The sequence below is a fragment of the Panthera leo genome, chromosome A3 (genome assembly GCF_018350215.1).
Source record: "Panthera leo isolate Ple1 chromosome A3, P.leo_Ple1_pat1.1, whole genome shotgun sequence".
Lineage (NCBI taxonomy): Eukaryota > Metazoa > Chordata > Mammalia > Carnivora > Felidae > Panthera > Panthera leo.
In genome coordinates, this window is record NC_056681.1 from 27,494,709 (window position 1) to 27,514,176 (window position 19,468).

A 19,468-nucleotide genomic window follows, 5' to 3' on the forward strand; every position below is an offset into this window, starting at 1 on the left:
GAGGAAATTCCATTTTCAAGGTAGGCAGTGTAATGGCTTTGACACTCTAAAGTGTAAATAAACTAAATAAAGCCTTGTGCCGTGTTTTTAAAAATAAACCTTATGTTTTAGAACACTTTTACATTTATAGAAAAATTGTGAAGATAATACAAAATTCTTTATCCCCCACCCACCCTCCCTCCTCTATTATTAACATATTATATTAACATGATAGGTTTGTTAAATAATGATACACTGTTAGTAGCTAAAGTTCATAGTTTATTCAAATTTCCTTAGTTTTTACCTGATGTCTTTTTTTTTTAATTTTTTTTTTTAACGTTTATTTATTTTTGAGACAGAGAGAGACAGAGCGTGAACGGGGGAGGGTCAGAGAGAGGGAGACACAGAATCTGAAACAGGCTCCAGGCTCTGAGCCGTCAGCACAGAGCCCGACGCGGGGCTTGAACTCATGGACTGCGAGATCATGACCTGAGCCGAAGTCCGCCGCTTAACCGACTGAGCCACCCAGGCACCCCCCCTGATGTCTTTTTTCTATGCCAGGATCCCATCCAGGATGTCACTTAGCATTTATCTCATGACCCCTTAGGTTCCTCTGGGCTGTGGCAGTTTCTCAGACATCAACATGACTTATCACTGTTGGTGTTGACCTCGAACACCTGGATGAAGAGGAATTTGTCAGATTTCTCCACTGGAAAGTTACTTTCACCCTTTTTCATACTGTCCTCTTTGGAATGAAGTGACTATGCTCAGGCCACACGTAAGGGTGGGATTTTTGTTCCACCCCTTTAAGAGTGGAGTATTTTGTGGTGCCTGGGTGGCTCAGTGGTTTAAGTGCCTGACTTGGGCTCAGGTCATGATCTCACCATTCATGTTTGAGTCCCCCATTGAGCTCTCTGCTGTCGGTGCACTGCTTGCTTCTTCTGTCCCTCCCTCTGCATCTCCCCTGCATCTGGGGCTCTCTCTGTCAAATATAAACAAACATAAAAAAAGAGTAGAGTATATACATAGTTATTTGGAGTTTTTCTGCACTCAAGATTTGTCCTTTCTATTGATTTATTCAGTTATTTATTTATACCAGTATGGACTCATAGATATTTATTTCATACATTAGGCTATAATCCAATACTACTTAATTTTGTTGCTCAAATTGTTCCAGCTTTGGCCTTTGGGGGCTCTTTTAGTTAACTCCTGTGTCCCTTTGACATATCCCGCGTCTTTGTGTGTCTTTCCTTCATACTGTTGTTGTTTTGGGGCACTTATCTTCGCCCCAGGCTTATCTTGCATATTTCCTGCCCCAGTCCTAGAATCAGCTGTTTCTCAAAAGGCCCGATTCCTCCCATTGGAGAATGATATTAGAAACCAAGACTGGGACGCTAAGGGTGCTCATTGCTACTGAAGTGTCATTTCTTTGAAGCCTTTTCAACTAACAGAACAAAGAAGTATATGTGTATATGCTAACTTGTGTGTGTACACACATCTATAAATATTTCTGCATGTAACCATCTGTATCTGTAGTAAGCTAAACATGAGTTCCTATTTCTATTTCCAATTCTAATCCGTTACCACGAGTCATTATAGCCTTCTCTCCTTGTCTACCTGTATGTTCCCACTCCACCAATGAGAGACCTGGCTCCCACTCTCCACCATCCATTTACTTAATTGTTCATTTCCAGTATACATATACAGCAGTATCAGCATTGTTAACCCATAGCCCTGTGGGAAACTTTATCAACTAGAGGACAGTACTTCGTTACTCTTTAGTTTTACAAGATCCACTCATTTCTAAAATTACTTAAGTCGGCACCCTTTCCCCACCCTCTTCAGTGGGGTTGCTTCATACATTACTTTTTTTTTTTAATTTTTTTTTAACGTTTATTTATTTTTGAGACAGAGAGAGACAGAGCATGAACGGGGGAGGGGCAGAGAGAGAGGGAGACACAGAATCGGAAGCAGGCTCCAGGCTCTGAGCCGTCAGCCCAGAGCCCGACGCGGGGCTCGAACTCAGGGACCGCGAGATCGTGACCTGAGCTGAAGTCGGACGCTTAACCGACTGAGCCACCCAGGCGCCCCGCTTCATACATTTCTAATTCAATTCAACTATTTTGTCGAATTCTTCATTCCATCTTGAGATTCTCCAGATGTTTAAAATGATTTTTTAATATTCTCATGCATTAGGATTTAAGTCTTCTGTGCTTCACCTAGTCAACCTTCTCTCCCTCAAACCCCGACAACCATAGATCTTTTTACTATCTTTATAGTTTTGCCTTTTGTATCTTTTTGTTGCTTTTGTTATAGCTACCATTTACTGAGCCTTTTATCACGTCCCATGTCCTAACCTATTATACTCTCCCATTTTGCAGATGAGAAAATCGAAACAAAGGAGTTGAAATAACATCCCAAAGATTAATAATATTGAACAAATTTTCATTTCAAACCCTGGACACTTTGATTGTTTAAAACCCCAGTATCTGCTTGCTTGACTTCTAACTCATCGAAGGGGAGTCCCCTACATTTAGCCAATGAGATGAGGATAACCTGCTTCCCAGTTTACCCAGTTTATTTCTGTTGTTCCAGCATAATTATTAACAGTGTCCCTTTCATCATAAATAATATGGTCACCCCCAAAAGAAAAAGTCTGATGAATTTCAGAGTCAGGTTGTGGGGGTAAAGATTATACTCCAGGAGATGTGGGGATTTACCAGTGGTGTGTGATTTCAGAGTCACCAGGTGGGACCCACTACCCAGATAAAATCCCCTCCCCGTTCAGTCACCTTCCCTTCCTTCTCCAATATGATTATTCCCCATTCCATCAGTCATGCTGGTGCTGTTAAAATGACTCTCCCGCTGTCCTCTTCTCTCTGTAAACCCCAATTCTGGTCTCTCCTTTCTGCCTTGTGTTTTTCTGAATCTCACACTACATCTCATGGATTGACCATCCAGTATTCCAGCAGGATTTTTAAAACTTGGGAATTTCACAGACAAGTTTAAAAAAACAAAAACAAAACAAAACCTAAACAAAACAAAACAAAACCAAACTCAAAACACACATTTTAAAATTGGGGGATAGGCAAAAGATGGCCCACTTTTAATTTTGCTCAAATGGGAAAAACTGGGTCCCCTGGGTGGCTCAGTTGGTTAAGTGTCCAACTCTTGATTTCAGCTCAAGTCATGAGGTCACCGTTCCTGAGATCAAACCCCGCATCGGGCTCTCCGCTGTCAGCGCAGAGCTGGCTTTGGGCCCTCTGTCTCCCTCTCTCAGCCCCTCCCCCCCTCACGCTCTCGCTCAAAAATAAACATTTAAAATAAATAATAAAATAAATAAAATAAATAAAATAAAATGAGAAAAACCTCCACCTTCTATATTAGTCTTATCTATTGGAAATATAATACAAGCCTTAAGTGTAATTTAAAATTTTCCAAGGGCGCCCGGGTGGCTCAGTTGGCTAAGCAACCAACTTTAGCTCAGGTCATGATCTCACAGTTTGTGGGTTCGAGCCCCACATCAGGCTCTGTGCTGACTGCTCACAGCCTGGAGCCTGCCTTAGATTCTGTGTCTCCCTCTCTCTCTGCCCCTCCCCTGCTTGCGCTCTGTCTCTCTATCTCTCTCAAAAATAAATAAACATTATTTTTTTAATTTTCCAGAAGCCACATTTAAAAAGGTTAAAAAAAGTGGGTGCCTGGGTGGCTCAGTGGGTTGAGCGTCAGACTCTTGATTTTGACTCTGGTTATGATCTCACAGTCATGATACTGAGCCCCTGACCTTGGGTGTGGAACCTGCTTAAGAATCTCTCTCTCCCTATTCCTTTTCCCCTCTCCCCTACTTGCATTCTCTCAAAAAAAATTTAAAAATTTAATTAATTAAAAATAAATGAGGGGCGCCTGGGTGGCTCAGTCGGTTAAGCGTCCGACTTCGGCTCAGGTCATGATCTCACGGTCCGTGAGTTCAAGCCCCGCGTCGGGCTCTGTGCTGACAGCTCAGAGCCTGGAGCCTGTTTCAGATTCTGTGTCTCCCTCTCTCTGACCCTCCCCCGTTCATGCTCTGTCTCTCTCTGTCTCAAAAAATAAATAAATAAACGTTAAAAAATTTTTTTTATAAAAAAAAAATAAATGAATACATAAATAAAATGGTAAAAAAAGGTGAAATTAATCTTAACGTATTTTATTTAGCTAATACATACAAAATATTATAATCTCAACACAAAATCAAGAGAAAAATGTTAATGCAATATTTCACATTTTTTATGCGGTCTTTGAAAACCAGTGAAAATTTTGCACTATAGCACATTTCGATTTGCACTAGCCATTTTTTTTTTAATGTTTTACTTAGTCTTGAGACAGAGAGAGACAGAGCATGAGCAGGGAAGGGACAGAGAGAGAGGGAGACACAGAATCCGAAGCAGGCTCCAGGCTCTGAGCTGTCAGCACAGAGCGCGACGCGGGGCTCGAACTCACAAACCGTGAGATCATGACCTGAGCCGAAGCCGGACACTTAACTGACTGAGCCACCCAGGTGCCCTTGCACCAGCCATTTTTAAGCGATCAAGAGCCCAATGTGCAGATCTATACTATTATTTGGTAAAAGAAAGAGACATGGTACACACACAAACACACACACACACTCACACTCACCATCATAATCTCTGAATTAAAAAAAAAAATTTTTGTTTACATTTATTTATTTTTGAGAGACAGAGCACAAGTGGGGGAGGGGCAGAGAGAGAAGGAGCCAGAATCCGAAGCAGGCTCCAGGCTGTCAGCACAGAGCCCGAGTGGGGCTCGAACTTACAAACCCGCAAGCCGTGAGATCATGAGCTGAGCCGAAGTCGGACACTTAACCGACTGAGCCACCCAGGCATGCCTTTAATCTCTGAATTTTTAAAAAAGACAGTCAGGTAAATCAAAAAGCGAATTACCTTGTTCTTACTGTCCTCTCTCTTCGTTAGGAACATCCTTGATGATCATGCCGGTTCACACACTGATGTTTTGGAGCAAGATAGAGTTGGGGTGCGTGGAGTTGCATGATGGTGTCTGGGTTGGCTCCTTCCTCCCTTATTTGAACAGATATTCAGAGACTCTGTTGTGTCAAGATCTGCTAGGTGCTGGGGACACAATGGTGCGAGCGGAAATTCGGCGGGTCTTCTGATCTCATGGAGCTTCTGCTCTGCCGTAGCGTTCCAAGTGGGGCTGTGCAGGCAACGAGAGGGTGTGTCGTCTGCAGAGAATTTAAAAACAATAATAAAACGGATTGAAAGTCAGCCTGCCTTTTATTATCTCCTCCATGGGCCCACCCTTCTAAACCTTGTCAGTGGTAAAATACTCCTCCCCGAAGATCAATTTGTTGGTCTAACCGGAGTCTTAATAATATATTTGTAAGCTTCAAATCAGCCTACTTTAATTACTTGTGCACTCATAAACATTATATTCTACAAGGAAGTTAATTCAGAGCACTATCCGTTCAGTCAGCCCCTAACACATGCCGAGTCAGATGCAGCTACACATGTTAGTTTTGAAAATAAGCTCGTAACAGTACAGAATTATTCCAGCTAGCTTCCTGAGCACTTGTGTCTGTAGCCCCTTTGGTACAACATATGTCTCTGTTTAAACAATAGATTCAGGGGCGCCTGGGTGGCTCAGTCGGTTAAGCGTCCGACTTCAGCTCAGGTCACGATCTCGCGGTCCGCGCGTTCGAGCCCCGCATCGGGCTCTGGGCTGACGGCTCAGAGCCTGGAGCCTGCTTCCGATTCTGTGTCTCCCTCTCTCTCTGCCCCTCCCCTGTTCATGCTCTGTCTCTGTCTCAAAAATAAATAAACGTTAAAAAAAAACCAAAAATTAAAAAAAAAATAAACAATAGATTCAAAATAAACAATGATAGCACAGTGATTATGAAGCTTGAGTTGCTTCAATTCTGTCATCCTATGTGACCACTTGAAGCTTTCGTATTTAAGCTGAAACAGGGAAACAAAGAGTGAATCGCTGTGTGGTAACTGCAGATTTTATTATTTAGTAAAATTATATTATTATGCTATATTATATTACATTACATTATAATTTTCATTTGGTAAAATTATGTGGGTTTTTTCGGTGGCATTTTTTGAGTAGGCTCCTTGCCCAACATGGGGCTTAAACTCACAACCGTGAGATCAAGAGTCTCACGCTCTGCTGGCTGAGCCAGCCAGGTGCCCCTGGTAAAATTATGTTTTACCAAACTTGAATAATATATTTAATCTTAAAATTGAATCTTTTTAAAAAAAAATTTTTTTTAAGTAGGCTCCATGCCCAATATGGAGCCCAACACAGGGCTTGAACTCACGACCCTGAGATCAAGACCTGAGCTGAGATCAAGAGTCGGATGCCTAACTGACTGAGCCACCCAGGTGCCCCTGATTGTTATTTTTAAAGCATTTTCGTGTTTTTAAACTGTAACATAACATAATCATTATTGCAATAGACGACTATGTAGGTGTGTTCTTTATTTTCTTTTATTTTTCAAAGAAATATATTAATGTAACTGAAAACTATCGATTCAATACTCTTTTCCCTTTTTTGTATTGTCATGTTTATTTTTGCTGACATGCTTACATATAAAAAGCTCAAAGAATATTTTCACCATCTACATTTCTTTTCTGGCCATTATCATTAATATTATTTATTATATTTTATAACTGTTATTGAAAACACTGCCATTTAGAGGATAGAGGTGTTAAAAAGTTCTCTATCCCAAGTGTCACATGGGCCAGGTAGGCCACTGGTGCACTGAAGGCAAGGGACATGGGGCTAGGAGGGCTACAAGGAGGGAGACAGAGGTAGGAGTGCTGGAAGGGTGAGGGAACGGACTTCTCAACACCCTGTGTGGGGAGGCAGCCCAGCTTGTTCCACAAAGGGAGGAGGGCCAGTGTGGCTGGAAACTGGCTCAGGACAAAGAAAGTAAGAGAGGAGGTCAAATTGGTGAGGAGGGGTCAGACCAAGCCTGCTGGGCCAATAAAAGCCTGGTGTTCATCTTGAAAGTAATGAAGAAACCAATGAAGGTTTTTAAAAAGGGAAGATACACAATCAGATTTGTGAGTAAAACATACCATTGCTCTGGCTTCAGGAAAGAGAATGAAATGGAAGGAGACCTGGTGGGTGCAGGGCCCAGAAAGGAGGCTGGACAGGTGCCCGATGAGAGGTGATGGTGGCCTGGACCATTGGGTAGTGGTGGTCAGCATCTTTCCAAGAAACTCACTGTCTTCCTACTGCAGTCTACACTGAACAGCTCAGTGGTGAGCCCAACCTTGAACACCCGTGGCCTACAAGATTTAGACTCTGGGGCACCCATTAGAAAGGACTCAAGGTAGTCTGTATGCACTGATAACGGCTGCATCTCAGCAGCGGATCTGAGTTTTAGGTTTTCTTTTTCAAAATTTTACTTCTCTGGGCTCCTGTAGGAATTTGAGTGTACTCTTGATAGAACACTGACTTTGATTCACTCAATAAATATTTAATCAGTACTTATGATGTGCTAGGCACCCTCCTAGGGATAGAGCCATAAAACAAAACAGACAAAAATCTCTGCCCTCGTGGATCTTACATTTTAGTGGAGGGAAGATGGGCAAAAACCGAGTGAACAAATAAAATAATTCCAGAAGGTGGTAAGTGCCACAAAGCAAACAGAAATCATGATGAGACAGAATAATGCAAGCAAACATTAAGATGCTTGATAATACCAAACTTTGGACAAGATGTGGATGAAAAGAATCTCTTCTCTGCTCCTAGTGAAAAAGTAAATTGGTGCAAGTTGGCAGTTTTACAACATTACCTTGTAAAAGTTAGCATTCACACGTCCTCAGATGTAGCCATCACACTTTCCATGATACACACTCTGGAGACCCTGCACTTGAACTCCAGGGACACATCTAGGATTGTTAACAGTAACACTCCTTATAAGAGCAAAAACCTGGCAATAATCCAACTGTCCGTGGACAGGACAACAGATAGGAAAATTGTAGCATATCCCCACAGTGGAAAATGAACCAACCCCATATGCGTGCAATACTTTAGGTGAACCTTAGCACTATAATACTGAATGAGCAAGTAAATACCAGGATATATAACAGCATGATACCTTTTTGACAAAGCTAGAGGCAAGAGAATACATTTTTAAGAGCCGTATTTTCAAACGTAAGAGCAAGGAGACATTGCATCCCTCACACATGCTGGTAGGAATATAAAATGGTGCAGCAAATCCATTGAGACAGAGGTGGAGATATGGAAAACAAGCACAGAATTTCCTTGGGGGTTGATGAAAATATTCTAAAATTGATTGCAGTGCACTTGCACACTTTTTTTTTTTTTTTAATGTTTCTTTGAGAGAGAGCATGAGCACGGGGTGGGCAGAGAGAGAGAGAGAGAGAGAGAGAGAGAGAGAAGCGGGCTCCGTGCTGTCAGTGCAGCGTCCTACCCAGGGCTGGACCTCAGGAACCCGGAGGTCACGACCTGAGCCAAAATCAAGTCAGTAGCTTAACTAACTGTGCACCCCCCCCCCCAAGTGCCCGGATGCCCTTTTTGAAATAAACCCATCCCCACCTCGCCAATTTTAAAAAATTATGTTGGTGTCTCTACGTTGTTGGTGCCCAGAGTCCCAGATAACTAATATTTATTGCGCATTTACTAGGTGTCAGATTTGTTCACAGCCAGTATCCCCATTTAACTTGTAAAAAACAACCATATGAGGGAGAAATGGTTTTTTCCTCCATTTCAAGGACAAGGAGGAGGAATCGGGATACGAATACTGTAATTCTGACTCCATGGAGGATGGAACAGGCCAGGCTCCAGTTCTGAAGGTTCAAACTCAGGGAAGCTCCGAATCTCAGCGTCCAGTAAATCCGAGGAAGGACCATTTGGTCGGGAGCGCGGCCTTCTCCTTCCCAGCGCCCTGTGCCTTTAAGAATCGCCCCCCTCCCGCCGGCCACACGCTCCCATTTCCCTCCCGGGCACCCAGAGCATCACCCCGCCCCCCGCGTCTGCGGAGCCGCACCTCAGCCCTTCCTCCCTGCTCTACACCCTCCAACTGGGCTCTCTGCCCCAACCCGCCCAGTGGTGGGTGAGGTCTGTCGCCAGGCTCTCCACTCTCCGCCCCGGACAGTGCCCACTACGCCCCAGCAGAAAGACACTTTAGAGGACCTCGTCCCGACCCCTCCCAGCTCCTAGTCCTGAGGGGCGAGGCCTACGCGCCCCCTCCCATCGCCCAGGCCCATGGCGCCGTGAAGGTGACCTCCCTCGGGGGCAGCACAGGGCCCGCGGTTCCCGAGCCGGCTCACACGTGGTGAACTGGGAGCGCGCAGCCCCTCCCCGCCACGCGCCTAGAGCATGCGTCGCGGACACGCCCCTCGCGCTGGCTCCGCCCCCGTGCCCGCGCACGCTTCTCCAGACCCAGGAGGGGCGTCGCGCCCTTGTCCGCAGCCGGCGGGTGGCTGTGTAGGTTGGGACCTGGGGATGGGACACTCACGCATCCTCGAACCTCGCCTGAGGACTGTGAAAAATCAGTCAGCCCTGCTCAGGACCCTTGGCTGGTAGGCGAGATGATCCAGCGACTCGCTCCAGCGAGATGCGCTGAGCTGGGAAGAGAGGGAGGGACTGCGAGCCTAGGATTCGAACCTTACTAGTCTGCGTGTCTTTCTTGTTCTGAATCCGGAAAATAGGCGTCCTATTCCTTTCTTTCTCAGGACTCCTGTGGGGCTTCAAACGAGGTTTAAAATAATATGAAAGCGCTTCGTTCATTGAGTTCAAAGCATTTGTCGAGCCTCTGTGTGGCTGGACCCTATGTGTAGTAGGCAGGGGCTACATCTCTGAAACGATGACACTGTACTCTTGAGCTTTCCCGAGCCTGAGTGCCCCCACATTGTCCTGGGACTGTGCAGAAAGACGCTCCTGAAAGAGGAGGGGGCGGATGTCCCACCTGGCGGCAGGTGTCACAGAATAAGCTAAAATTTCAAAGGCAACGTGGGGCGGGAGCTTTCGGAGGCAGATGGGAAGCACGCTCCGCGTTCCCCCACCCTCCTTCCAGTCCCCAGCCTAAGAAAAGAAACCAACCTCATCCGACACCCTCCAACCCAGCGAGACCGCCCAGCCCCGCAGCCCGAGCTCCGCCCCGCCCCGGCAGCCAGCGATTGGGAGATGCAAATACCAGCTTCTCTGCCCAGCAACGGGTGACGCGCCGCCTGAGCGCGAGGCGTGGCCCGGCCGCAGCCCAAGCGGGCACCTCGGTGTTTACACGGGGCGGCCCCGCGCGCGCCGCAGCGGCCCGCAGACGGCGAGGGGGAGGGGTGGCGCGCGCGCCGGCGGGGCCGCGCGGGGAGAAAGACACTGGAAGGCGGTGGGGCGGGGAGCAGCGCGCGCGGGCCGCGGCGGAGCAGGAGACTGAGAGGAGAGCCCGCGGGGGCCGGAGGGTGCGATTCCTCCGCCCCCGCAAAACAATGTGCAGCGTGCGGCTGGGCGCAACTTGCCGGAGGCGGCGGGGGCGCGCCGAGCCCGCCTGAGACCGCGCCGCTGACCTTCTCCCCCCGCCGTCCGTTGGGCCCGAGCGCCCAGCTCCTCGCTCCCCAGCTCGCGGGGGCCGGGCCGAGCTGCGGGGCGGGGCCGCCCCTCCGTCGCTGCTGCCTCCTCCCCCACCCCCAGCCGCGGAGGATGCGGACGGCCCCCGGCGGCGTCTAGCGGCCCCGGGCCCAGGCGCGATGGTGCAGCAGCGGGGCGCGAGGGCCAAGCGGGACGGCGGGCCGCCGCCCCCGGGGCCCGGGCCGGCCGAGGAGGGGGCGCGTGAGCCCGGCTGGTGCAAGACGCCGAGCGGCCACATTAAGAGACCGATGAACGCGTTCATGGTGTGGTCGCAGCACGAGCGGCGGAAGATCATGGACCAGTGGCCCGACATGCACAACGCCGAGATCTCCAAGCGCCTGGGCCGCCGCTGGCAGCTGCTGCAGGACTCGGAGAAGATCCCGTTTGTGCGGGAGGCGGAGCGGCTGCGCCTCAAGCACATGGCGGATTACCCGGACTACAAGTACCGGCCGCGCAAAAAGAGCAAGGGGGCGCCCGCCAAGGCGCGGCCCCGCCCCCCCGGCGGCGGTGGTGGCGGCAGCCGGCTCAAGCCCGGGCCGCAGCTGCCTGGCCGCGGGGGCCGCCGAGCAGCGGGCGGGCCTTTGGGGGGCAGCGCGGCGGCGCCCGAGGACGACGACGAGGACGACGACGAGGAGCTGCTGGAAGTGCGCCTGGTCGAGACCCCAGGGAGGGAGCTGTGGAGGATGGTCCCAGCGGGGCGGGCTGCCCGGGGACCCGCGGAGCGCGCCCAGGGGCCGTCGGGCGAGGGGGCGGCTGTCACCGCCGCCTCCCCCACTCCGTCGGAGGACGAGGAGCCAGAGGAAGAAGAGGAGGAGGCGGCGGCGGTGGAGGAAGGCGAAGAGGAGACGGTGGCGTCGGGGGAGGAGCCGCTGGGCTTTCTGTCCAGACTGCCCCCCGGCCCCGCCGGCCTGGACTGCAGCGCCCTGGACCGCGACCCGGACCTGCCGCCCCCCTCGGGCACGTCGCATTTCGAGTTCCCGGACTACTGCACCCCCGAAGTTACCGAGATGATCGCGGGGGACTGGCGCCCGTCTAGCATCGCCGACCTGGTTTTCACCTACTGAGCCCACCGTCAGCGGGGCGCGCACGCCCCCAAACCAGCTGTTTACATACAGGAATCAGGTATTGGGGCCCCTCGGAGGCCGAGGCTGGCACCCCATCTCCCGCGCAGCCTCCCCCCTCCCAGACGTGCCCATCCCCCTCAAACCCAGACATGCCCCTCCCCCGCAGACACACCCCAAGGCAGCCCAACCCCCACTCTTTCCCTGACATCCAAGCCCCGCCCCGTCTTGCCCCCTCCCGCACAGCCACCAGCAGCCAGCCCCCCTCCGTTACACCTCCCGTCCACTCCTACAGACCTGCACCCCTCCCCCCACCTCGCACACGCCCCTCCTCGTGGCCGGAGGACACGCCCCTGCCCTTGCTCCCGATCCCTCCGCCTTCGCCCAGCCCGCCTCCTCTCTGGTTTAGGGGGGCGCTGCGGCTGGGCGGCACCGCGCGCTCCTCCCAAACCCCTTCGCTCCCCTCCCCCGAGCGCTGGGGCCCGCCCCCTTCTCGCGCATGCTTAATGCTTCTTAGGAGGAGGGGGCCGGTCCCAGTTGAACCGCAAGCCTCTGTGGCCCGCTCCGGGAAGAAGTGGGGCGGGCATTGAGCGATCCTAAGAAATCTTTTGATCCGGGAGCCGCGGCTTCCTTTCAACCCGACGGGGCGTCTCTGCCTTAATGGGAGGAGCACTAGGAAAGGGGAGAAAGAGACTAGCTGGCCCGGAAGGGTTGGGTTTGGCGCTTGGAACTCTCCCTAAGTGGCATAACCCCTTTTCCTTGCGGGGTTACCCAGACTGACGTGCACCCTCCCGCCTGCTAGACACACACCGCTAGACTGCCTCCACAGTCTACCTTGGCACCCAGAAACTTGCCTTTTCTTTCCCCCATCCGGGAATTGGGAATAGGGTCTTCATCTGGAACTGCACCACGAGAGGACCGCCCAAGAAAGCTCTGAACCAAGGCAATTATCAGTCTATTTGGGGACAAGGGCCTTGCTGCTCTCCACCCCCATCCCAAGTGCCCCTTCACGTTAAGGCACACTCCCAGCCTGGACTCCTCCCTTAAGCCCACCGCCCTTTTCTATCACTCAAGTCCTGTGCCCACAGTGACCGTATTCAGTGGGAGAAACTGAGGCACGTTGGTACGGGGGCGGGGGTGTTGAGACTGAGGCATGAGAGCAGACGGAGTGACAAGAAGAGACCCACTTTTGAACAGCTGGCTTGAGACCATCGACTGGGCCAGTGACACCGAAGGGAGGGGCAGAGTAGTGGAGGTGTGCCGTTTGCGCCTGTTTTTCCGTGTGAAAAATCTGGATAGCGCTGCTGTCGGAGGAGGTTGTGTCCGGTTCGAGGTGCCCTCGGGGACCCCTGCCCCAAATTCCCCCTCTTGCTCCCCAACTCTCCGCTCAAGTCCCGCCCCTCCGGCCTCCCCATACCCCCTTTTGCCCTCACTACCTGTATCTCACCGGCGTGTGTTCATCCTCCTGGGTGTGCACACACTCTCATTCACACACACAAATCTCAGGAACAAACGGTCCCAGAGTCCTCCTGGACCCCTGCCCAGGGTCTCTGCAGGTCTCTGCCCCACGCGTTCCCGTCGCTGACAAAGCCACCAGCTGCCTCCTTTAAGCTTGGTGCTCCGGCTCTGGGCCTTTCTCGCGCTCTCTCTCTGTCTTTCTCTTTCTCTCTTTCTCTCTCTCTCTCTTTTTTTTTTTTTTAAGAAAAACAATAACAACAAAAAGACAATGAAAAAAACCCAGAAAACGTCATGTGAGTGAAGAGATGTCACTGTCTGTGGTCTTGGAGAACTAGTCTAGTAGCTGAGGGGAGGGGTCCCCCGATCTGGGGCACTGGCACCCACAGCAGGACTTCGCCAGTCTGATGCCAGGACTGAATAAAGTGTATTTGCCCCGACCTTGCCCTGTGGTTCTACATGTCTGTGCCTTTCCTCAACCCTCCCCCAGACAGTTTGCCAGATTGAAGTCCATGTGCAGAAAGAGCTGGGGGTTGCTGGGCAAGGCACCTGGCCCCTTTAGGCCTCTGTCTCCCTCTGTCTCAGGACTCACTGGTCTTGATTAAGGGTGACACATTCATTCCCCACAGGGCCAGGCAGGTAATGTCCATGAGAGAGTCTGGGTAGACACTCTGCGGGGACAGCTGCTCTCCTCCCGCCAGTTGTGACCTTGTGGGAAGGCAACCCACGGTGGCCTGGTTTTTCAAGAGAAGGTAGAAATCTGGATGTTTCTGTGAACATCTCAACTACAAAATGAAAGCTGACTCCGTTATCTTTATTTATTTATTTTTATTTGTTTCATTTTTTTGACACGACTCTCTTTAAATCCTCGTGGACCAAATGAAACAAGTGTCGCAGGCATCCCTGGCCCCAGGGGGCCCGTTTGACCCTGCCCTTCATGAGAATTAAGAAGGGTCGGGCCACATCGTCTGGGCTCAAAAGCCCCAGCACCACCACCACTGAGCATCTGTGTGACCTTGAGCAAATTCACTTCACCCTGACTCTTCTCTCAATATGAATAACATGAAAATGATAACAGTACCTTCTTCAGGGTGAAATGAAGTTCGAGGTGAGCAGCATTTAACAAGGTGCCCCCTGAAATATATTACTCCATTTGTCCAGAAGAGGAAACGGGGTCAGGGTGGTGCAGCAACCTGCAGGAGGGCCTGCAAGCGGCCAAGGTCAAAGTCAGGGCCCCGCATCTTGGTTCTCTGCCCTGGCGGAGTGTCATGTCAGGGTGCTGCCTCTCCTTCCCTGTTTGAATCCACAGATGGCGTTAGGCTGTCAGCGCAGGGCCTGGGCTGGCGGGGTTGGTCCCAGAGCCGGCCCGTCATTGGCCTGCAGTGTAGATTTATTGAATGACTAAAAGAGAAGCAACAGAAGCCACAGCGATTCCTGTCCTTGAGATTCTTACCAGCGTGTTTTGGAAACCGAGGAAAGCCTTTTCAAACTCTGTCCCCCTCCCCCCCCCCCCCCCTCCCCCCCCCCCCCCCCCCCCAGTGCCTCCACTGCCAGGTCCAGTGGATTCCTGAGGTTGGACAGAGCCTGTGTCCCCTGTAAGAACGAAGGCCGAGTGTGCAGACCTCATCGAGAGAGGGTATTTGGGGACTGGGGTACACATAGACGCGTTAAAAGAGGACGATAGCAGGTTTGGGAGGGCTGGGTGCGTACAGAAAGGGGGTGTCTGGTTGGGGGAGGTGCAAGAATTCCAGTCCTCTGGCTCAGCCTCTGATTGAAAGCAAGATGGGAAAAAAAAAAAAAAAAATCCCTCCAGGAAGAGTTGAGAAGTTGAGGAAGATAGAGATGGGTGTCACCCTTGAACCCCTTTTAAGGAGCACTTCCCTGGCTGTGAGGAATCTGGTCAGCGGATGGCCTCCAGCTGCCAAGATCCACTAGCCCTAGGGCAGCCCGTGTCTGGTGGCCCAGGGGGATCAGGTAGAAACGCCTGGCCATTCCTGTCCAGTGTGGGGACACGCTGACAGGCAGTACTTGCACCACCCACCCCTCCGGACACTCACCCAGGGCCCCCGGGGGTGGCCGAGGTTTTGCCAGGCCTGCAGCGCAGTTCGACCTCCCGTACCCAACCTTGCTTCCTCCCTCTTCTTTTCACAGGTGTTTATATCCCTAATAAATCTCTTGCACCCCAGACTCCCGTCTCCGTGTCTGCTTCGGGGGAAACTCAATCTGCAACGAAGGGTGCCAGGGGCTGGACAGCGGGGCTTGGGCCACTGGCCCTATAACCACAGCTGGGCACTTTCTGCTGGCTCCGTCCCTGGGAGGGGTTCCTTCCCTTCTCCACACACACCGGCAGCCCCAACCTCAAGGCTGCACCCTTTCCAGTTGGGATCGATTAGAAACTGCAGTCTCAGCCTACCAGTCACCCCGGATCTCTCCCCTAATGAAAGCTGGAAACAGGGAGGTTGTCTGTCTTTTTGCCCTTGGGAATGTGGGGGCGGGTCGAGCGCCTGGCGGGGGGGGGGGATAGTCCTAGATCTCTGTGGGACCTTGGGCAAGGCTCCTTTGCAGGCCTTAGTTCCCAGACACAAAGTTGGGGAGGGGCCCGCTTATTGTTACGGGAGACCATTTATTGTTATGTTATCTGGGTCTTTCCATTTCAGAAGGAAATGGATTCTGACCTGTAAGAGGTGGGGAGAGACCTGCTTATGCGGACTCTGGAGACACCTAGAGGCTGGAAGGAGTAAGAAGCATTCGAGGGTGAGGGGCGGGGTGTGTCCCCCTCCAGTCTCTGTTCACGCCGTCATTGACTCATCTCTGTAGGGTCCCAGGCCTGGGCTATTTGCACCATCTTGGTTCCAAGGTTTTAAAAACACCTGTATGTTGATGGGTTAGTCATCTATTGCTGGGTAACAAAGTGCCACAAACAGCCTAAAACAACATGCATTTATTGTTTGAGTCTCTGTGGGCCAGGCAAGGCTTAGCCGGCTCTCTGCTCAGAATCTCACAGGGCTGCGTCAAGGTGTTGGCTGGGGCTGCATTCCTTTACGGAACTCAGCGTCTGCTTCCGGATTCACCTGGTGGTGGGCAGAGTTCAGTTCCCTGGGGTCAAAGTCCCTGTGTTCTTCTGGGCTGTCAGCTGGTGCCATTATTGTAAGGGCCACTCACAGTTTCTGTCTTCCCAGGTGCTGTCACAGAGTGGCACCTTATTTTGCCAAGGACAGCGAAGAGAATCTTCTTGCAGCTTCTAGTTGCTTGGTCCAGGGAAGGATCTTCTTCATTCATTCATTCATTCATTCACTCACTCATTCATTTTTAAAGTAATTTCTGCATCCAACACGGGGCTGGAACTCATGACCTCATGCCCTCAAAATCAAGAGTCATATGCTCTACCGACTGAATCAGCCAGACATTCCAGGAAAGGCTCTCTTTTCTTTTTATTTATGTAGTTACTTATTTTAATTTTAAGGGAAGGCTCTCTTTTAAAGGGCTCGCTTGAGGGGCGCCTGGGTGGTTCAGTTGGTCGGGCATCGACTTTGGCTCAGGTCATCTCACGGTTCATGAGTTTGAGCCCAGCATCGGGCTCTCTGCTATGAGCATAGAGCCCACTTCAGATCCTCTCTCTCTCTCTCTCTCTCTCTCTCTCTCTTGCTCTCGCTCTCGCTCTCTCTCTGCCCCGCCCCTGCTCACACTTTGTTTCTCTCAAAAATAAATAAACATTAAAAAAATAAACAAATGACTCACTTGATTAGATTGGGCCCACCCAGGAAAATCTCTTTTGATGAATTAAAAATCAACTAATTGGGGACCTCACTTCTGCAAAATCCCTTCCCCTTTGTCACATAATGTAACCTAATCGCCTGAATGACATCCATCGTGCTCCCTGGTCTCACCCATACAGAGAGGAACTGGTTTTGTTGGGCATCCACACCAGCAGGTGGGAATCTTGAGGCTATCTTGGAATTCTACTTACTATAGCTGTGGATTCTCAAGCCCGAATCTCCATCCTGCTGCTGCCAGACTCTTATGTCTAGCTGCCTTCTTATCATCTCCACCGGGGTATTTAATTGGCACCTCAAACTTGGCATAGCTAAACCTGAATTCTGGTTTCCATGGTCCTCCCAAGCCTGCTCTGCACCCACATCTTTGTTGGCTAAAAGACTAAAAGGCTGGGGCGCCTGGGTGGCTCAGTCGGTTAAGCGTCCGACTTCAGCTCAGGTCACGATCTCGCGGTCCGTGAGTTCGAGCCCCGCGTCGGGCTCTGGGCTGATGGCTCAGAGCCTGGAGCCTGCTTCCGATTCTGTGTCTCCCTCTCTCTCTGCCCCTCCCCCGTTCATGCTCTGTCTCTCTCTGTTTCAAAAATAAATAAACGTTAAAAAAAAAATTAAAAAAAAAAAAAAGACTAAAAGGCCAACAATCTCTTGGTGATCCTGGGCTCCTTTTTTCCCCCATAGCTTCATATCCCTCATCCCTGTTGACTACACTTCCAAAGTGTGTCCTGTGTCCTATCACTTCTCACCTTTTCAATGGCCACCCTCATGATCCCCGCCCCCCGCCCCATCCTTGCTTTCTCCTTTGCCTCAATCACCGTCTTGCCTCAATCACTCATTCGCTCACCCATTCAACAAACATTCATCATGGGTCTGCTTTTACCAGGCTCTGTGCTGGGTGTACAAAGGTGAAAAAAACCAGACATGGTCTGTCCTTACTGAACTCACAGTCCTGAGGAGGAGAAAGACGCATAAACAGAGGGCTGGAAATGCATTGTTGGAGATGGACAGTGGGGCTGGCAGCGGGGGGGTGGGGGGTGGTGGGGAACACAGGAGGCACTTAATCCAGACATGGAGCAGGGCGCGTCAGGTCACTTCACGGAGAAGGTGATGCTTAAGCTGTAACTGACCCCTCAGTACGTTGTTGCCATTTTAGAACATGGCTACAAGTTCTTTGACATTCCTTCCATAAATTTCCTGCCTCTTGAGTCTGGACTGGCCTTCGTGATCCACTTATAACCAATAAGATGTAGCAGAAAGATGCTGTAGGTTTCTACACTGAACCACCACCTAAGAAGTCCAACACCCCTGGGGCGCCTGGGTGGCTCAGTTGGTTAAGCGTCCGACTTCAGCTCAGGTCATGATCTCGCGGTCTGTGAGTTCAAGCCCCGCGTCGGGCTGACAGCTCAGAGCTTGGAGCCTGTTTCAGATTCTGTGTCTCCCTCTCTCTCTGACCCTCCCCCGTTCATGCTCTGTCTCTCTCTGTCTCAAAAATAAATAAACGTTAAAAAAAAAAAAGAGTATATTAGAAGTCCAACACCCCTAAGGTCGTCATGCAGTGAAGAAGCCCAAAACCTATGGAGAGACTCCATGCAGGTGCTCCAGGTGACAAGGGCACCTGCCCAGGCGCCAGACGAGTGAAGAAGCCTCCAGGTGATTCTAGCCCATAGTCATTTAAGTCACTCCCAGCTGAAGCAGTGTCTTCCCAGCTGAGGCCCAGCCACCATGGAGCAGAGACAAGCCATCCCCTCTTACCTTGTCTAAATTCCTGACCCACAGAGTCCATGGACATAATGGAACGGTGGTTATTCCCACTACTATACTAAGTTTGGGGGGCAGTTTGGTCTGTAGCAATTATAACTAGAACGATAAGATTAAGCGGATTCAGGTGAAGGAAAAAGCTTTCTAGACACCAGCAACCGCAAGGGGAAAGGCTCCGCGAAAGAAGGTGACATGGGAGGGAGTTGGCTGTGGCTGGCTGGAGGGGGCGGTGGCGAGAGAGGAGACAGACTGACAAGAGCATGAAGGGCCTTGAGGGCACTGAGACTTTGTCCTGGGTCTCCACACTGCAGCCCGAGGGGGTCTTTGGAAAACACATGGGACCACGGCTGAAAACCATTCAGTGACTCCCCATTACCCTCAGGATCAAGTCTAAGATTCTTGGCCTGGCATTCAAGGCCTTTCACAGTTGACTTCCTTATTGTTTTATAGACTCTTCCTCAGCTATCAGCTCTACCCTAAAACTCTGCCTCAGCCATGCCAGGTCACTCCCCATGACGATGCCCTCCTATGCCATTTGTCTTTGCTCTCGTTGAGAAACCGGGGGGAATCTGGGCTAATCATCTTGCCTTTTGAGGCCTTATTTTCCCTATCTATTCAGTTAGGGGGTTGGAGCAGAAGTGTCTAAGAGCATATCCAGTCTGGCGATCAGGGAGACTATGAAAAGGAGGGGGAAAGCTGCTCGCAACCCAAACCTGCCTGTCTAGCTTCTTTTAGGTTGCCTAGCAATGGATGCCAACCGTCTCCCCCATTCTAGAAGGTTTCTTAGCAACCCAGTTTCTCACCCTCGGTTGTTTTCAAGGTTTCCTGTTAACTAAA

At 50.8% G+C, this 19,468-nt stretch overlaps 1 protein-coding gene across 1 annotated transcript; it reads left to right on the forward strand.

Annotated features, from left to right (window-relative positions):
* The first annotated feature begins 10,332 nt into the window (after nucleotides 1-10,332).
* On the forward strand, nucleotides 10,333-13,547 carry SOX12 (SRY-box transcription factor 12). Its single transcript, XM_042931349.1, has one exon. It carries the CDS (start codon nucleotides 10,710-10,712, stop codon nucleotides 11,652-11,654), a length of 945 nt encoding a protein of 314 aa, XP_042787283.1. The 5' UTR covers nucleotides 10,333-10,709; the 3' UTR covers nucleotides 11,655-13,547.
* Nucleotides 13,548-19,468: the final 5,921 nt, after the last annotated feature.

Bases quoted from the DNA above. Each gene is read 5' to 3' on its own strand.
- SOX12 (XM_042931349.1), top strand. From the start codon at position 10,710: ATGGTGCAGCAGCGGGGCGCGAGGGCCAAGCGGGACGGCGGGCCGCCG.